Source organism: Heloderma suspectum, chromosome 1, assembly GCF_057233095.1.
Source record: "Heloderma suspectum isolate Gila_16-S chromosome 1, 16-S_ref, whole genome shotgun sequence".
Classification (NCBI taxonomy): domain Eukaryota; kingdom Metazoa; phylum Chordata; class Lepidosauria; order Squamata; family Helodermatidae; genus Heloderma; species Heloderma suspectum.
The window spans coordinates 439,290,133-439,309,963 of NC_139458.1; the positions used below are offsets into that span (position 1 = coordinate 439,290,133).

The 19,831-nt window shown below is 54.1% G+C and overlaps 1 protein-coding gene across 3 annotated transcripts in view; it reads left to right on the plus strand.

Moving 5' to 3' along the window:
- Nucleotides 1–9,231: 9,231 nt before the first annotated feature.
- Nucleotides 9,232–19,831, plus strand: part of SCARA3 (scavenger receptor class A member 3) — a 39,000-nt gene continuing 28,400 nt past the window's right edge. For 2 of the 3 annotated variants that reach the window (XM_084831443.1, XM_084831623.1), the window contains exons 1-2: nt 9,232–9,467; nt 9,578–9,877. In XM_084831443.1, coding sequence (XP_084687569.1) covers nt 9,871–9,877 — 7 coding nt within the window. In that variant the 5' untranslated portion in view covers nt 9,232–9,467; nt 9,578–9,870. Of the gene's footprint in view, nt 9,468–9,577; nt 9,878–16,761; nt 17,250–19,831 lie in introns of those variants that run through there. The other variant, XM_084831534.1, reaches the window with a different exon arrangement.

The window sequence follows — 19,831 nt, forward strand, 5'->3', positions numbered from 1 at the left end:
TAGAATTACTCGAATGTATGTACATTTCACCAGTGTTAGCAGCAGGGGAACAAGGGTGGGAAGGTGCTATTGCACTCATGTCCTGTTTGTGGGTGTCCCATGGGCATTTGGCTGGCCACTGTGTGAACAGAATGCTAGAGTAGATGGACCTTGGTCTGATGCAGCACAGCTTTTCTTACGTTCTTAAAAAGAGAGCGCCTCTGAGCATATGCAGAATGCTTTTCTTTCACCACTGAGCACTTACATTCTCCCCCTACCAATTCTGTTCCCCTCCATGCAACCATCCCTCCTCATCCAACCATCCTCCAGCAGCTCTTCTTAAAAACAGATGTCTTGTTTTGTGCAACGAAAACCACTAAACCATTCAGGTATGACCTAAAACATATCCCTTATGAATATACAGTGGAGATGAGGAATAGTTTTAAGGGATTAGACCTGATAGACAGAGTGCTTGAGGAACTATGGATGGAGGTCCGTAACATTGTTCAGGAGACAGCAACTCAATCCATCCCAAAGAAAAAGAAATGCAAGAAAGCAAAGTGGCTGTCTGATGAGGCTTTACAAGTAGCTGAGGAAAGAAGGGAAGCGAAAAGCAAGGGAGAAAGGGGAAGATACACCCAACTGAATGCAGATTTCCAGAGAATAGCAAGGAGAGACAAGAAGGCCTTCTTAAATGAACAATGCAAAGAAATCAAGGAAAACAACAGAATGGGAAAGACTAGAGATCTCTTCAAGAAAATCGGAGATCTCAATGGAACATTTTGTGCAAAGACGGGCATGATAAAGGACAAAGAAGGCAGGGACCTCACAGAAGCAGATGAGATTAAGAAGAGGTGGCAAGAATACATAGAAGAACTATACAGGAAAGATCTGAATGTCCCTGATAGCCATGATAGTGCAGTCACTGAACTTGAGCTGGACATCCTCGAGAGTGAAGTCAAGTGGGCCTTAGGAAGCATTAGTAACAACAAAGCTAGCGGAGATGACAGTATTCCAGCTGAGCTATTTAAGATCCTAAAAGATGATGCTGTTAAAGTGCTGCACTCAATATGCCAACAAATCTGGAACACTCAACAATGGCCGCAAGACTGGAAAAGGTCAGTTTACATTCCAATTCCAAAGAAGGGCAATGCCAAAGAGTGTTCAAACTACCTGACAACAGAAGAAGCCAATGTGGCTTCACAAAAAGCTTAGGGATGACCTGAAAACAAAAAAGGACACATATAGGAAGTGGAAAGAAGGCCAAGTAACAAAGGAAGAGTACAGGCAGGTAGCACAGAATTGCAGGGATGGCGTCAGGAAGGCTAAAGCGGAGAACGAGCTGAGGTTAGCGAGGGATGCTAAAAACAACAAAAAGGCTTTCTTCAGCTACGTGCATAGTAAAAGGCAGAGGAAAGAAATGGTGGTTCAGCTATTAAATAAGGATGGCAAAACGATAACAGATGACAAAGAAAAGGCAGAGGTGTTCAATTCCTACTTTGGCTCAGTCTTCTCCCAAAAGAGGGTCTATGACCCCCCTGGCAAAGGCGAAGTACAGGCTGAAGGGGCAGGATTGCAGCTTGAGATCGACAGGCATATGGTCAAGGAACACCTCATTACTTTGAATGAGTTCAAATCTCCAGGGCCAGATGAACTGCATCCTAGAGTCATAAAGGAACTGGCAGAAGAACTCTCAGAACCGCTGTCTATTCTCTTTGAGAAATCATGGAGGACGGGGGAAGTGCCAGATGACTGGAGGACGGCTAACGTTGTCCCTATCTTCAAAAAGGGTAAAAAGGAGGAACCTGGGAACTACAGACCAGTCAGTCTGACATCAATCCCTGGGAAAATTCTGGAGCAGATGATAAAGCAATCCATCTGGAAGCACCTTGACAACAATGCCGTGATTACTCGAAGCCAACATGGATTTGTCAAAAACAAGTCCTGCCAGACAAATCTGATCACATTTTTTGATCAAGTCACCTCCCTTGTGGACGTGGGAATGCTGTAGACATCATATACCTCGACTTCAGCAAAGCTTTCGACAAAGTGCCCCATGATATCCTGATGAGCAAACTAGCTCGATGTGGGCTAGATGAAACAACGATCCGGTGGATCCACAGTTGGCTACAGAATCGGACTCAAAGAGTGCTTATCAATGGGACCTTCTCAAGCTGGGGAGAGGTAACGAGTGGGGTACCGCAGGGCTCAGTCCTGGGCCCAGTGCTCTTCCACATTTTTATTAATGACTTGGAGGAGGAGGTGCAGGGAATGCTGATCAAATTTGCAGATGACACAAAATTGGGAGGTATAGCTAATACTTTGGAAGACAGAAACAAAATTCAAAGTGATCTGGATAGACTGGAGTGCTGGGCAGAAAACAACAGAATGGCATTTAATAGGGACAAATGCCAAGTTCTGCACCTAGGAAAAAGAAACCAAATGCACAGTTACAAGATGGGGGATACGTGGCTCAACCACACTACGAGCGAGAAGGATCTTGGAATTGTTGTCAATCACAAGCTGAATATGAGCCAACAATGTGATGTGGCTGCAAAAAAGGCAAATGCTCTTTTGGGCCGCATTCATAGAAGCATCGCTTCCAAATCCCGGGAAGTACTAGTTCCCCTCTACTCTGCACTGGTTAGGCCTCATCTGGAGTACTGTGTCCAGTTCTGGGCACCACACTTTAAGAAGGATGCAGACAAACTGGAGAGGGTTCAAAGGAGGGCAACAAAGATGATCAGGGGACTGGAAACAAAGCCCTATGAAGAGAGACTGAAAGAACTGGGCATGTTTAGCCTTGAGAAGAGAAGACTGAGGGGAGATATGATAGCACTCTTCAAGTACTTGAAAGGTTGTCACAGAGAAGAAGGCCAGGATCTCTTCTTGATCATCCCAGAGTGCAGGACACGGAATAATGGGCTCAAGTTACAGGAAGCCAGATTCCGGCTGAACATCAGGAAAAACTTCCTGAGTGTCAGAGCAATACGACAATGGAACCAATTACCTGGGGAGGTGGTGGGCTCCTCCACACTGGAGGCCTTCAAGACGAGGTTGGACAGCCATCTGTCAGGGATGCTCTGACTTGGATTCCTGCATTGAGCAGGGGGTTGGACTCGATGGCCTTGTAGGCCCCTTCCAACCCTACTATTCTATGATTCTATTCTAAGATACCGCACAATTGCGCTCATTTCACATGCCAGCAAGGTGATGCTCAAAATCCTACAAGCTAGGCTTCAGCAGTATGTGAACCGAGAACTACCGGAAGTACAAGCTGGGTTTCGAAGAGGCAGAGTAACTAGAGATCAAATTGCCAACATTCGCTGGATCATGGAGAAAGCAAGAGAATTCCAGAAAAACGTCTATTTCTGCTTCATTGGCTATGCTAAAGCCTTTGCGCAGATCACAACAAACTGTGGCAAATTCTTAAAGAGATGGGAGTACCAGACCACCTTACCTGTCTCCTGAGAAACTTGTACAAGGGTCAAGAAGCAACAGTAAGAACCAGTCATGGAACAACCGAGTGGTTCCAAATTGGGAAAGGAGTACGACAAGGCTGCATATTGTCGCCCTGCTTATTTAACTTATATGCAGAGTACATCATGAGAAACGCCAGGTTGGATGAATCACAGGTCGGAATTAAGATTGCCGGGAGAATTATCAACAACCTCAGTTACACAGACCATACCACCCTAATGGCAGAAAGCGAAGAGGATCTCAAGAGCCTCTTGTTGAGGGTGAAAGAGGAGGGTGCAAAAGCTGGTTTGAAACTCAACATTAAAAAAACGAAGATCATGGCATCTGGCCCCATCACTTCCTGGCATATAGAAGGGGAAGAAATGGAAGCAGTGACAGATTTTACTTTCTTGGGCTCCAAGATCACCGCAGATGGTGACTGTAGCCATGAAATTTAAAGACTCTTGCTCCTTGGGAGGAAAGCTATGGCCAACCTAGACAGCATAGTAAGAAGCAGAGACATCACCTTGCCGACAAAGGTCCGTCTAATCAAAGCTATGGTTTTCCCAGTAGTAATGTATGGCTGTGAGAGCTGGACTATAAGGAAGGCTGAGCGCCGAAGAATTGATGCTTTCGAACTGTGGTGCTGGAGAAGACTCTTACGAGTCCCCTGGACTGCAAGGAGGTCAAATCAGTCCATCCTAAAGGAAATCAACCCTGAGTGCTCATTGGAAGGACAGATACTGAAGCTGAAGCTGAAATATTTTGGCCACCTAATGTGAAGAGAAAACTCCCTGGAAAAGACCCTGATGCTGAGAAAGACTGAAGGCAAAAGGAGAAGGGGACGGCAGAGGATGAGATGGCTAGATAGCATCACCGATGCAATGAATATGAACTTGAGCACGCTCCGGGAGAGAGCGCAGGACAGGAAGGCCTGGCGTGCTCTGGTCCATGGGGTTACGAAGAGCCGGACACGACTTAATGACTGAACAACAAACCTCTACCTCCTCCTTGTTATGCACAAGCTCTCATTGCATCTTCCTCCCCATAACTTCATTTGTACCAAGACTTCACCAGGATTCAGCCAATGAGTCTGTTTTCAAAACTAGTGCTAAGTTATGGAGAAACTCTCAGCATGTACTAAGTGCCTTTCCCTCACCACTGAAGCTAGAGCTCATGCAAAGTAAAACACACACACAAATGAAAAAACATGGATAGGACTGAGCTGAAAGGGTAGTCAACTCACTAGACGGAATTAGGTAGGCGCTGTAATAAGCCCGCAGTACCATGTTCACAACTCAGGACTTATTTCTGAGTAAACGTGCAGAACGGCAGGGTGCAACCTCCCTGCTAGTTCAGAGGCATGAAGTGGTCACCTTCACGGGGGAAGCTGTAGGTGTGTCGCAGCGGAACGTGCAGAGCGCAAACGAGTACAAGGGCCAATCAGAAGGCGAAAAGATCCACTCAGATCAACGCGAGATCCCATCAAAGGTGTGCGCGTCTGCCGGGGGGGGGGGGTGGCGCAATGCACGAGGCGGCGCTGCACATCAGGTGGCCGGTTCCGCGGCCGGGAGGACGACACGAGCCGGGTTGCCGGCGCGCTCCCGGGGACACAGGCGGGACACGCGACGCCTCTCGCCCGGCAGGGGGTCGCCGCCCACGCGCCCGCTCGAGGCGGCGTCGGTCCGCCGCGCGGGGCGCCGAGGCCAGGGGCGCCCGGGCCGCGGCCTCGCGCTGTCGGCAGAGGGCGGCCGCGAGGACGCGCCGCCTGTGCCCGGGGCGCAGGCCGGCGAAGACGCGGCGCCCCCGCGGGCTCCTCCGGGCCCGCCTGCCCCTTGCGCCGTCCAGGCCGGGCCGCCGGGGCTCCGCGCGGCGAGTCTGCGGCCCCCGCCCGCTTCGGCGGCGCCCCTCCTGGTTCTCCGCCGCTGCCCTGGGCGGCCGAGCTCCGCCCGGCGACTCCCCAGTTGAGGCCGCCCTCGCTGCCCCGGGAAGCCGGCGCGCCTCCGCGGGGAGCTGCCCGAGAGAGCCGGAGGCGCGGGCCGCCCGGCCGGGCTGCCCAGAGCGCCCCGTCAGAGCCGCCGAGGCCGGCAGCCGCCGGCCCGCCCCCTGTCCAGGCAGCGGGCGCGAGGCCCCGGCAGCGGGGCACAGCCTGGGCCGGCGCGAGGCGGGCCGCCGGGTGGGCTTCCTCCCTCAGCCCGTCCGCCGCTGACGGCCGGCCCGGCCTCCCCTCCGCGGGCCGGGCCGTGTTGAAAGCGGCGGCCGTTTCGCGCCCTTCCAGCCCAGGGCTCGCCCGGCCCAGCCCGGCCCGGCCCAGCCCAGCCCGTCCGCTCTTCGGCGGGGTCTCCGAGACGCGAGGCCCGAGATCGGGGGCGTCGAGCCTCGCCGCCCGGCGGCCGCACTCCCTGCCGGAGCAGCTGCGGGCCGGCGGCGGGCGGGGCCGGAACGCCCGATACCCGCCGTCGCTTCACGCGCGCTGCCCGGGTCGGCCCGAGGCGGGCAGCTCCAGCCTTTGGAGGCGGGCTGCGCAGGAGCCGCGGGCCGCCGCAGGCCGCGGCAAGCGGGCGGCGCCGAGGGAAGGGGCGCGGCCGCCCGCCCGCCCGCAGCGGCGTGAAGCGCCGGCCTGGGATCTCGGGCGGCCCGGATTCGGCCCCCGGGCCGGGCCCTCCGCCGTTGCCTTTTAGCTGCAGGTGCCGGAGCCTGGAGCCGAGGCCCCCCATGGGGAGGACGCGTCTCCCCACCGAGCTCCGGCGGGCCCTTTCCGCAGATCGAAGGGGCTGCCTTAAGCACGGCCGGGCCACTCATCCACGGGCCCGGGGGGCCGCAAGTGGGCCCTGCTGCCGCTCAGCGCAGCCCCCGCGCCGCCAGACAAGGCAGCCGTTTTAGCCCAGCGAGCGCCAAGCAGGCGAAGCGGGTCGCGGTGTACTGCTGAATTTCAGTAGCGAACAGCCAAGAACGGCCCCCGGCCCCTCAGAGTCGCCAACCCCTGATCTAGCCAGCGTGGGCTGTTCCAGCGCGCCTCTCTCCCAGATGCCTGACCCCGGGCCCTTGGCCCGGAGACGCCGGGACTCGGCGCTGCCACTGGATCACAGCCCCTCCCCCCAGTGGTGGCCACCACAAGTCCCACTGGCGCAGGGGCTCATGGAGTAATAGTTACGGGGCGGAAATTTGGCCCGGGGAGCTGTTAGTTGTCTTCACAGGGTGGCCCTGAAGCTTGTTAATTCCCCTATTCATACTTTTCACACTGCTGAAACAGCCTTCCCCAGCCGGGTATCCTCCATGCAACCTGGGGCTGATGGGAGTTGCAGTCCAATACATCCGGAAGAAGGCCAGTTAGGGGAGACTGCACTAAGAAGTGTATCATACACCTCTGTCAGCCACCTCCAGTTGACCACATTTGTTTAAGCCATGAGAGAGAAAAATGCAGGGGAAACAAACCAGACCCTTTATTAAACTTAAAGTTTGCATGTAATTAAGTGTAAGCATCTGATTTATAGAATTGTTAAAAGTATAGGTGAGCAAAGTGAAGTGTAAGTTTCCTTGTTTTTAAGTGATCTCACATGGCAGGTGAAGTTAACATGACAAGCTAGAATGCTGTAAGCAAAGAAAAGGAAGATTTGGACGAGGCTTGTGTTAATTAGACTATAAACAACTCCACTTCTAGAAGGGATGAGATTCCACTTCTCTTAGAAACAAGCTTGTAAAAACAGCTTGAGGGAGGGGGGATCCAGCAAGGCTTCTACATCCCCCCCATCCCTGTGGTTTGTGGGAGTGACTGTATTTTTTTTTTTAAGTGAACATGTTCTCAAATTGTTCCAAAATGTTGAATCTGGCACTCCAGCAACATTGTAATTCATTTTGTAAAAATGCACAACTATTTCCAGGGATTTAGCCAAACAGAAATGCAAAAAACAGTGATAAAATTTCATTTCCGTTTAGGTACGGGGTTTGTATGTGTGTGTAAAGCTGCTTATATGGATACATGCATGTGCCTCTTTATAGGCCAAGAGGTATCTGCGCATTTGTGTGTCTGCTCGATGACCGTGAGTTTTTAAGTTAGCTGAGTGAGACCCCTTCCCAAAATACATCTTTGTTTAGAGCTCTCCTGACCTTCACTCAAATCAATTAGCACACTGTATTTCAAGACAGTGTCCTTTTTCCGCAAGCCTTCACTCTCAAAGACATCATGTCTCCTACAATATACCACCTATTCCAATACGTTTTGCAACCTCATTGGGTGGGGCAAGCCACTCGTCAGTACTGCCATTTACAGGGGGCAAACGGAGGCAACCAGATAAACAGCCGTTTAGCAAGTGGTAACCTCTCCTGGTGTGCATGTACCCACCAGTTGTCTGTAATATCCTGCCAAGGGGGTGAATTCTACTACAAATCGGCCTGCGCTCAGAAGTCCGGGATTGCCAGAGAGTGATAGAATCCCCCTAGCTGCTTGACTAGACACAGTGGGCATCTGGCTTGCCATGTGGTTACACGTTTGCATGGTATGTTCTCAGCTGCAACATGCTTGTCAGTATTCAGTCATTGTGACCTCATTCCCAAGGGCTTATGGGAAATCTGTTCACCTGTATTCCAAACTAGCAAATGGATCCAGCTTTGCACAAGTTTGAATAGCCCTGAGTTTGATGCAGTGAAGGCTTCAAGCAAACATATGCAGCTGTCAGAGAACTAGACACACTGGCCCATCCTGTCTGAGGGACGTCACCCCCACTGGCACTCCTGGGCACGGCCCCTGCCATCGTGCACCCTGGCCACCCCCTGAGGGAGGGGTCTGCCTATTTCATTCCCTTCAGAGGGACCTGCCCTGCAGCGGAGGGTGGGGAGACAGGTGTCTAACTGTGCCCCTCGGTCCGCCTTCAAACTCTACAGGCTGCCAAGCGATGTGCCAGTTAGGGAAGACTCCTCCTAGTGGCTGAAGATATTACTGTAGGCATCAGCCGCACAGACAAATTTAAATTAATTAAAATTAATTAGCACCTTTTAAAAAACAAAATAATGCTGAGGTGCAAACCCCTGGGGTCCTCTTACTATGTATGCCAAGATTCAGGTGTCTAGGTTTCAAGACCTTGGTGCTATGGTGCTAATGGACAGACACACATCCTCTTTTATTATTGTAGAGAACCCATAAGAACCCAAGAGCCCTGATGCTGGATCATACCATGGGTCCATCCAGTCCAGGATTCTGTTCACACAGTGGCCAGCCAGCTGCCCACGGGAAACCCACAAGCAGGACATGAAAGCAAGAGTAGCCTCCCACCCATGTTCCCCAGCAACTGGCACACACAGGCAGGCAGCCTCTGATACTGGAGGTAGCAGAGAGCCATCAGGGCTAGTAGCCATTGAGTGCCTTCTCTGCTGAACTCCCTTGATCACCTCTTTTTCTCAAACACCCCAGTGCTGCTCGACTCCAGAGGGGTAGCGATCCCACGGCCCCGCGGCATCTGAGCATAGTTTGGCCAATGCCTGATGCGCCGAACGGAGCCCCAGCAATCCCATAGGCCTCTCCGGAAATGCCTGCTTTGGGGCGCAGGTCCTTCTCCCCCGCGCCGCGCCGCGCCGCGCCGCGCCGGCTGCCCTCACAACCTGCCTGCCTCTCTGCCTGCCTGTCTCTCCCTCCTCCTCCTCCTCCTCTTTGCCTTTCCCTGCTCACCAGCGCTGGTAAGAGGACATTTGTTAGCAATTAGGGCTGGAGGGAGGGGCAGCGCATATTTCGGCGGAGCTCCAAAGCCGCCTCGCCTTGCAGCCCTCCCCCAGATTGGGGGCGGCGGCAGCAGCGGCCCTGGGCGGGGAGACTTCAGCCGGCGACGGCTGGCACCCGGCGGAGGAGCCACTCGCCCTGTTGTGAAACTGCAAGGAAGTTTGTCTGGGCCGCGGCCCAAGAGCCAGAGAGGGAAAGAGGGAGCGTGGCCGGCAGCGCGCTCTCCCCGCGCCGAAGGCCAGTCGGGAAACCACGGGGAGAGCGCGAGGGATGTTCTGGGGGGGCGAGAGTGCCACCAGCCTCGTGGGACGTTGAAGGGGTGAGTGTTGGTCACGAGGGAAAGACACCCCCGCCCCTGCATTTCCAGATGAGGGAAATGTCAACCATTTAGCCGTGCGTGCTCTCTCCCCCCCCCCCCGCCCCGCACAGTGCAGTCCGTTCTCCAGACTTCTGTGGAGGTGGGGCGTTCCAGGGGAAAAAGGATGCCCACTTCGCTCTCCAAAGCCATGCTGCTCCGTTGCGTTCCGTTCAGCACAGTTGGGATGTGCTGGGATGTGGTGCGTCCCTTCGAGGTCCATCCTTTACGATAAGAGACATCTGGCCACATCCGCAGCATCTGGCTTCAAGGCCCACGGACCGCTGAGAGGGTCTCGCCTCCATCTGTTCACTTGTTTCAGTAGAAGCAGCCTGGACCGGGCAGCGGAACACGCAGCAGCAGGAGAATGAAAGGTGAGTCCCATGTCCAGGTGGAGGGTAGGAGGGAGGCGTGTTGGAGTTGCAGCAGGACAAAACCAGGGCTGCCCAAGACACTTCACTGTGGCGTTGCAAGGGATTGTGTCCAGCAGCTGCCCTTTCATTACCCCCCTCCCGCAAGGAAAGCACTCCCATCCCAACGGGCTGCTGGGATGTTGGTCCATTCAGGCCACCTTGAGCAGTCCATTTTACAGAGGGGACATGGAGGCTGTTTCCCAACGCCACGCACTGAGACCATGGCGAGGGCTGGATTCAAATACAGGCCTCCCTGTTGATAGTTTCCGGGGGACTGGAGGCAAACCGGAATGCATTTGTTTTTTTACGGGGTAACCATTAGGTGAGCCAGCGTCTGTTTGCAACTGATGTAGCCCTTTAGATTCAGGAGTCTGATTGCCCGTCTCGAGGGGGGTCAATCCGAATTCCGTTTTATAGATGGGGAAGGAACCGTGCAGTGATGCCAAGCAAAGGGGGACCTTGGGCACTGGTCTCCCAGGCCCAACGATGCCGTCAACAGACCACACTGGCCCTGGCTGAATGGAAGCATTCCAGGTACACAGCCCTAGAACAGAACCACCTTGCTCAACCTGGCGCCATCCAGAGGTGTGGAACTACAGCCCCCACCAGCCCCCACCAGCATGGCCATGTGCTGGCTAGGGCTGCTGTAGTTCCACACCTCTGGAGGGCGCCAGGTTGCGCAAAGCTGGAGTAGCCCAGCGGACCGAGCACAGAATCCGACGACTCCGCGAGTCCGGCAGCCAGCTGAACAGCGTGACGGGACCCCACTGAACAGAGCAGGAGGTATGCAAGAGCACCGAGGGAGACCAGAGGAGCTCTGGCCGGCCAGGTCCCAGCCACCTCTTTCCCACAGCAGTGAGCAGGATGCCCCTGGGAAGGCGCAGGGGTGACGGGGGGCCCGTGCTGTTTCCCCCCCAGCATCTGCCGGTTGCAGACAGGCTGCCTCTGAACATGGAGGCTGGACTGACAGTGAGATTCTCCAGCTGCGCTCTCCGAGGCGCACGCAGGAGTCCGGTACGCGGGGGGAGGGCTAAGGGGCGAGCCCAGCCCCTGCCAGAGGAAGATCTGGGTGCCCCTCTCAGGTTGCGCAGCACAAGCACAGGGGCAGCAGCCTCTCCTGGCAGCTCGGCAGAAATGTCCATGCACCGTAATATGCAGAGGTGCGCCCTGGAGGCCAGGGAAATTGGCATCCTGAAGTTGGTATTTGTGAAACTTTCCTGGATGGCTTGCGTGCCAAGTCACTATCATACTATGAATCTTTAGGAGGGGCCCTAGCTCTGTGGTGGAGGCCCTGCTCTGCATGCAGAAGGTCTCCAGATCAGTTCCTGGCAGCATCTCCAGGTAGGGCTGGAAAAAGTCCTGCCTGAAGCCCTGGAGAGCCGCTGCTGCCAGTCAGTGTCCACGATACTGGTCTGGATGGACCCAGGGTCTGACTCGGCACAAGGCAGCCTCCAGTGTTCCCAGCTTCATTCTGTTCACTTTGCGCAAAACGGATGTGCCTGTCTGTCACCCTTCGGTCAAATGTTGGAGGGTATCTGTTGTGGGATGGGGGCCTTGGGGGAGGTAGACTTGGTAAGGTACGCAGCAGTAAGGTGTTGCTGTCTGGGGACCGGGGAAGAAGGAATCTGAGAAAATGCAGCCCAGGAAGGAAGCGGCAGGCAGAGGGATGCCTGCTGCAGAGCCTGTCAGGGGTTACCCAGAGTGCCGACAGCCCCAGCGAGAGGCCGGCCGGCCAGACACTGCGGCAGATTTCTTGCCTTCGGCCCTGGGGCATCCCTCCCCCCACCCCGCTCCCCCCTCCACAGCCCGCCCTCCTGGTCCCACTTCAAAGATCAAAAGCATGGCTCGGATTTCAGAGAGTGCAAATTTCCACAAAAACAGATGAGATGGGTTTTTTTCTCCACTGTGCAAGACGCTGGTGGGCCTGAAAAAGCAGAACACTGATCTTCTCAGTTCCCATTTTAAGGACCCCACAGTGCTGCCGGATGTCTGCTACACACAACTGCAAGCGCGGCATTTAAATCTTCGCTTGCTTGGACTGGTTCTGAATACTCACTGGGTTTTCATTCTTCACAACTGTTGCCCAGTAAGGCAGCCTTGCCTTCCAGGTGTGTTGGACTACCACTCCCACAATCCCCCAGCCAGATATGCTGGCTGGGGATTATGGGAGTAGTAGTCCAACACATCTGGGGGTGGCAGATTCAGGGAGGCTGCAATAAAGCACGTTCCACCCTTTGGAATTGCTGGGTGCCGCTTTTGCCACCACCTAGTAACATTTCCTGGAGGGAGGCCTGGGTGGCATGTCTTTTTGTGCGGTTTTTAGAAACTCACTGCTGGATGTGGGCTCAGGAAAGCATTTCCCCACAGGTCTGACTGGTGAGCAACCCTGGGGGTCCCCTTTTTCTCATGTCGCACGTGCAGCTTGACACGATTGCTGGAGCCATCTGCGGCTTTGGCTTTTCCAGTGGCTGGCCGATCCTGGACTCTGCTTACAGTGCGTTATTGTCTGAGTTTGGGGAGGGGAGGGAAGTGTGGGGATGATATATGAAGAGTCCTGCCATTGAGGAAAAGGGTCACTTGATGACCTCTTGCACCCTCCCAGCCCTAGATTTTATGAGGCTGTGACAATTCTTGGGTCATTACCATAACCAAGAGAAAGAGAGAGCAGAGAGGAGGGATGTGTAGGGAGGAGGAGGAGACGACTTTGGTGTCAGAACTTGAGGGGGCTCACCTCTGCCTTTGGCCAAGGATGGAGGGGGCTCCCCAGATGCCAAGTCCAAGACTGCACCAGAATCAGAGAATACCAGTGCAGGAAGGGGCCCAAATGTTATTCTGCCCTGGGGCAGGTCAGGGCACCCACACAGTCATGGAGTTCCACAAATGCATTAGAGGACAAGTGTCTTTCATTGCTTTTTGATTGATTCCTTGCATTCCTGTACCACCCAATAGCCAAAGCTCTCTGGGTCATTCACAAAATAAAACGTAAAACCATACAGTATAAAAACACAATCACACAAAATGTAAAAACTTAAAATAGCTTCAAACAACAACAGAATAAAACCAAAGTAAAAACCAAAAGCAGTGCAAGGTCTAAACAGCATTAACAGTTTTTAAAAATGAAGGCTGCATCCTATATCTACTTACCAGGAAGCAAACTTCATTGCGCTCAATGGGATTTCCTTATGTAGGCATGTATAGAATTGTGCTGTAAATGACTAAAAAGCTTGGGAGACTAAAAGGGTCTCCACATGGCATTGAAAAGGCCACAACATAGGTGCCAGGTGAGCCTTTCTTCCACAACTGGGGTGCCACCACTGAAAAGGCCCTCTCCTCGGTAGTCGCCCACCTCACTTCATTTGGTGGGGGCACCTGGCTGAGGGCCCCTGAAGACGACCTTAAGGTCCCAGCAGGTGCAAGTAGCCCAGCCCCACACTCCAAAAGAAGGCAAAGCAACAAGCAAAGAGTAAAGGTCCCAAGCTCTTGCTGAGGATTCCTTTCCAGCACCAGCTAGCAGCAGAATTTGCAGGGATAGGAATGATGCCGAGGGTGCCCCACGATCCCTTCCCGTGGCATGGAGGATGCTGAGGGCACAACGCTCAAGCCCCACGCAGCTGCCTGTGATCCAAGGACCTCACCCCAGCGTTCTTCGCCACGTCTTGGGAGGCGGCTGTTGGGCAGTGCTCTGCAGCTGCTTGGGGAGGCCAGACGTTGGGCCAGCTTCCCAGTAAGTCATCCTGAAGGGAAATCACACGGAGTGCCCCTCCGTGGCACCTGGCCTTCCTAGCCTTGTTTATTATGGCAGCGCTTGGTGACCTGGAGAAAACAGAGGCAAAACCTGGGGGCGGGGGTGACCGGCCCCTGCTTGTGCTGTTTGCAGCAGATCTGCCCCAGTGCCCAAGGGCAGTGCCTCAAAACAGCAGTCTCTCGTTCCTGAGGGATGACAATGCTGCAAGGGACTACGCTGTAGTTAAGGTGAGCAGAGGTCTTTGAAGGAAGACAAAGAAAGGAGCTAACCTCATATTTGGAAATTGGGGGGATTGCTAGTTTTAGCTCCCAGCACTGGAGAATGCCAGATGCAAACCTGTATTTATTTTAATTTTGTAAGCTGCAGATTAGGATCTGGTAATAGTGGGCTCTAGTTAGTCAAAATGAATGCTGCAGCATGCAACAAGAGAGCATTTGATTCTTGCTGGGATACAACAGCTCCCTCTTCAAAGTCTCTGGACTTTAACAAAATAAATACCAGTTCAGTTTCAGCAGGAGGCTGGAGGACTAGCATTCACTGGAAAATTTGACCGAATTGCTCAGGGTTTGAATAAGGATCAGGGCTGGTTTGTTCGCTACAAATCACTGGAGTGTGGTGGGGGGGGCGAAATTGACCTGGAAATTCTCCTGCAGAAACTCCACTTGAAGTGAATGGGAGCTGTGTGCACCTCATGGCCCTTAGAGAAACATCATAGTTGGGCAGGTAATTCCTTCTCTTCCCCAACATGAACCCTTTGGGTGTAAGTGGGAAGCCTGCATCCCATTTTGACTCAGAAAAATTCAGAAGTTTGGGAAACAATGGTACAGCCTGAATGTTGTCCCTCAGGAGCCCTTGCAATGTTGCTGACCGAGGATGGTGAGCTGCATCTCCCAGACCAGGAGACATTGCCAGCAAGAGAAGACCGAGGGGAGATAGGATAGCGCTCTTCAAGTACTTGACAGGCTGTCACAGAGAGGAAGGCCAGGATCTCTTCTTGATCATCCCAGAGTGCAGGACACAGAAGAATGGGCTCAAGTTACAGGACACCAGATTCTGGCTGAACATCAGGAGAAACTTCCTGACTGTTAGAGCAAGATGACAATGCAACCAATTCCCTAGGGAGGTGGCGGGCTCTCCCACACTGGAGGCGTTCAAGACGAGGCTGGACAGCCATCTGTCAGGCATGCTCTGACCTGGATCCCTGCTTTGAGCAGGGGGTTGGGCTCGATAGTCTTTTAGGCCCCTTCCCACCCTACTATTCTATGATTCTATGAATTGTGGCCCTACAGATTGATGGTTTATGTATTTGGATATTTTTATCTCCTTGGCCAAAAAAGCTCCCAGAGTAACATGTAATCAGTCAAAGAAGCCAGTCCTGCCCTGCAAGTTTACAGCTAAGAAGATGCGAAGCACAAGGAAAAGGGGAGGGGGGATGCCAATTCTTTTAGCAGGGCTGGTGGGTGGGCCCTGCTTCCCCCTCCGTACAACCTGGTGGAATAGCTGCTGAATATTGTTGGACTCTAGCTCCAATCAGCCTCTGCCAGCATGGCCAATGGTTGGGTGTGATGGGAGTTGTAATCTAACAACAGCAGTTGTTACTGTGTTGCTACTCTCATCCCAGGGCATAAGAGATTTTTTAAAACCCGGTAAGCAGATACCCTTTCCTGAAGCAACTTCTTTTGTGCAGGTTTTTGCATGTGCAAGTTTTTGAATGACACAGAACACTTCATCAAGCAGAATGGGCAACTAATAGGAGACATGCCCTTTGTGCTGCCCCTCTCCACAGTTCCGCAGGCACAAGGGAGGCCTCTGACTTGGGAGCCCACAGCTCCAAGGTGGGTTTTAATGCTGAGGTTTTAACTGGGCGGTCCTCACCATTCAGATGGTAAATATTTGCTTCCCTCCACCCTGGGATGATCTAAAAGGGGGAGAAACGCTGGTGCCCGTGCTTTGGAAAATGTCCTGCATCTGGCCGGCCTCACCAACGCCCTTCCCCGTACTTCGTGTGGATGTAAGGCAAGATGGGGGTGTCGTAACATGTTGATCTAAGGAAGACGACCCACACGCACAACTCTTGGCGTACCTGTTTGTTGGACCGATTTCATCCCACATGAAAGGGCGGTGGACTGAACTCCAGGCCGCCTGCGACCGGGAGAAAGTCACATTGTGCAGAACAGGGAAGCGGGGGGCCCCTTCTGAGCAGGCAAGGATGGAGTTGCCAGGTCCCCCTTGGTGTGGGCGGCTCCTGTGCCTTGCAGGGGTGTGGAGTGTGCAACCAGGGCTGGTGGACTCCACACCCCACCCCTTGGCAACGCCAAGGCTTTGGCAGGGCCCACTGCTGATGCCGCTGCTGAGCTGCTCTTTATTTCTGGCCCTGCACTCTAAGCCAGCTTCCCCGGCTTGGCTGGGAATGATGGGAGATGTAGCCCAACCCATGTGGAGGGTGGTAAGTTGGGGAAGGCTGCTCCATGCAGCGCGGGGGGGGGGGAGGCTCTAGCCGCTTGTTAATTTCCCACAATGCACCTGTCACAGCATGGCTCTGGGGCATTCTGGGAACTCAGAAGGCCCTAGATCCAGCCCCGCAGGGCCGCTCGGCGCCCTACCACTGCCGTCACGGCCCGCCGGCAGAGGCGGGAGCCGCGCACCGGGCCCTTCGCCGCGCCCAGGCGCCCCTCCCCGGCCCTGGAGCGCGGCTTCCTCGCTCGCCGCCCATGTTCGTCCGTTCGTGACGCTTCCGCGCTGGATTTGGGCCTCGGCAGCCCGCGACGAAACAGCAATAACGGGAGCTGCGTGCGACGGCGCATGGTGCCGGGAGCCGTTCTTGCAGCAGCGGCTGAGGCCGCGGGGCGGGCGGGGCGCGCTCTGGCCCCAGCGGCGCGGGAAGCTCCGGCCCTCCCTCGGCGCGCCTCCTTGGCCCGGGGCGGCGGCGCGCACCCTCGACGGCCCGCAGCCCGCCCCCGCCTGCGCCGCCCCGGGGGCCCGCGGCCGCCGCGCCTCCCCTCCGCTCGCTTGCCCAGCGGAGGGCCGCGGCACGGCCGCCCCTGCTCCCGCGCGCCCGCTTCGCCCGCGGGCCGGAGCGGGAGGCGGGCGCGAGCGCGCTGCGGCGCCGCGGAGGAGGAGCGGGCCGAGGAGGCGCTTGCCGGGCCCCGGGGGCCGTGCTGCGGGCCGGCGCGCTGCGGCGTGGCCCCGCCGCCCTCGTGGGCACCCGGCGCGGCGCCCTGCTGCCAAGCCCGGTCTGCCCCTGCCCACGGCAGGCCTTCCGCGGGGCTCCCGGGCCGGCGGGGCACGGAGGGACGGGCCGGAGGGGCGCCAGCGTTGCTCTGCCTCGCCCCCGGAGGTGCTGGGGGCCGGGCGGGGGCGCCTCCTACTCGTGACCCTCCCGCCGTTGGGGCGTGGGAATGAGTGCCCGCGGGCAACGGAGCTTCGGGTTGCGGCGGATGGCCCGCAGATCCCGGGCGCCAGTGATCTGCTGGAGAGCCGCTTTTTAGTTTTGCGTTGCTTTGAGGCGTCCCACTATCATTATTATTTTAATGGATACATTACAAGCTCCACGGGGTCTGTACAGAGCCGTGTGATGGGATAAAGGAGGTAAGAAAAAATAAACAGCATAAATTATCAAAATAACCATGCTCGGAGCTCCGAATCCAGCCCTCTCCCACACACACGCGCACACACACCATCTTCTCCCATGTAAACAAAAGGCGGAGTGAGGAGGTTCCTGCACTGAGCAGGGGGCTGGATGAGATCAGCTTTCCCCAAGTGGGCACCCTCCAGATGTGTCTGATTGCAACTCCAATCATCCCCTGGGTGCCTAGTTGGGGAAGGCTGATCTAGATGACCTCAGCTTGTCCTTCCAACTCTAAAATGCTGCAGTTCCACCAGGATGTTCTCTTGCACAAGCTCCGTCAAAATGGCCAACGGTTGTATAAGAGCACAGATGTCCGTCCAGCCTCACCCTGACGTGATGGACGAGGCCGAAGTGAGTTGCTTGCTCCCAGTTCCTCCTTCAGCTCAGCACTGTGTGAGAAGCCTGAATATAAGGACCTGCAGTCGGGGAGAGAGCGCAGGACAGGAAGGCCTGGTGTGCTATGGTCCATGGGGTCACGAAGAGTCAGACACGACTGAACGACAAGTGTGGATGCCCCTGCGACCCAAAATACGAAATGAGATACTCTGTGTCAGGCCCGTCTGGCCCCTCCTGGAGAGCTGGTGTTGCCTCCTGGCTGAGAAACTAAGCAAGGAGTGGGGGTCCCTGATCTGAATCTGCCATGAGCTCCCTAGGCAGGTTTCTGCTGCTGTCCCAGCTTCAGTCCTCCCTCCCTCTGCAAACTGAGGGATAATAATGACTGACTTGCCTTGTAGGATTGTTGTTAGAATTACAACTGATAATGAAGCACTTTGAATCCTCAAAAGCGTGATACAAATGCTAAGTATTCTCAAGAGGCACCAGCATTCTCTCCTGTCCAAAGTATTCTTTTTCTGCACAACATACTTTAGCAGGTGATGCCCCCAGGCTGTGCTTAGAATAAGGAACTTGTGGGTGGGGGGAGTGTTACGCACCATGTGCAGTGGGGAGGGGAAATGGCTGCTTTAATCTCTCCTTAGCTTGCCCATGGCTCTTGTGAAGTAGCACCACTGCTTTCAAGCATCATTTTCATGCGTGGCTGCTTTGGGGTGCTTTGGTGGCAATTCCAGAGCTCTGGAAACAAATATGCATTATTCTCTACTTGGGTGAGCTGGGGGAGGGGAGAGTTGTTTACAAAATGGTTCAGTTTCAACAGGGAAAGGCCAGCTCTGGAAGGCACCTATTGGCTAGTGCTCATAATATCAGCAACACACGTATATACGAACACACACACATACACCGTGAATGGTTTTGGACCGCTTTTTAAATGTCTGATTTTAAAAATACGTTTTGGTAAGACGAAGGACAACAGTGTATGCAAGCACCTTTTTTTCCAGCTTAAAACCTTTTAAAAGTGGATAGGCCTCCTGATACTGGGCAAGACTTGTGGGCCAATCCAGCACTCACTGCCTGAGGGTGTCTGTATGTAGACCGGTGTGCAAGTTGCAAACCTGGACTCCTACTAAGGCCAAGACCCTCCTGTGATCGGGCAGCTCTTAAAATCCTCCGTCTGTCTTCTCCCCTCCAGTGCCAAGGTCCCCGCCAGCTCTGTTATCCTCCTGTCAGCTGGCCCAACTTGTGCATGGCAAAGAAATCCCTGCTGCGCCCTGATTGCTTAAGCTAACCACAGTGGCAGGAAGAAACAAGGCAGAAGAATGGGAGCACACAGTGGAGGCTGGTGGCTCTGATGTCAGTGTGGGAGTGAATGTGTTCTGGGTTTCACTCAGAACCAGTCAGAACTCTCAAGAAGCTATCCTAGGTGCAGAACTGGCTAGGAGCCTCAAGAAAACTGGACTAACAGGAGTTCCTTGGTGAGATAGAAAAAGCACCAAGAGTCGCACAAACAAATCTTGGCCAGATGTGAAAACACCCCCCCCCAAATTATTTATTTATTAATTGCAGTATCACCAAAAGTACGTTTATAGCACAATCTGATGCATGTTTACTCAGAAATAAGTCCCACTAACCCGGTTTGCATGTGATGACAACCCACACATTTATTTATTTATTTATTATTCTGGGTTATCGTGAATGAGGCAAGAATCACTTGCTGCAAGTGGGAGCAGCCCACAGGCCTTCCATCCATGGGCTGGGTACCATTACATGTGAACCAGGAACTCTGACTTGTCCCTCCTGCGACAACTCAGAAGAATGACCAATGGTATGTTCTTGGGTTATTTCTCTGGCTTGCTGGGAGAGAGACAAATCAGAACTGGTTCGCATGTAACACTATCCAAGCCATGGACAGGAGGGCCCTGGTTTGTTTAGCCCCTCCCAGTTTCAACGGGAGCCATCGCTGCCCCACTTGCAGTAACCCACATTTTTTTTAAATGGGTTGTTAAGTGCAAACCAGGCCACTGTGTTTAGTGAGGTTTACTCCCAGGAAGGCAGCATAGGACTGCAGCCACAATGACCTACAGTGTAACTAATAACAGAGATGATAATCTATGACATCAGGACTACAAATGCAAAATAACTCAGTAAAAGAAGAAAACTAATAAAACGACAGTTTAAATTGTGAGCTAGAGAAACTTTTTGAAACAAA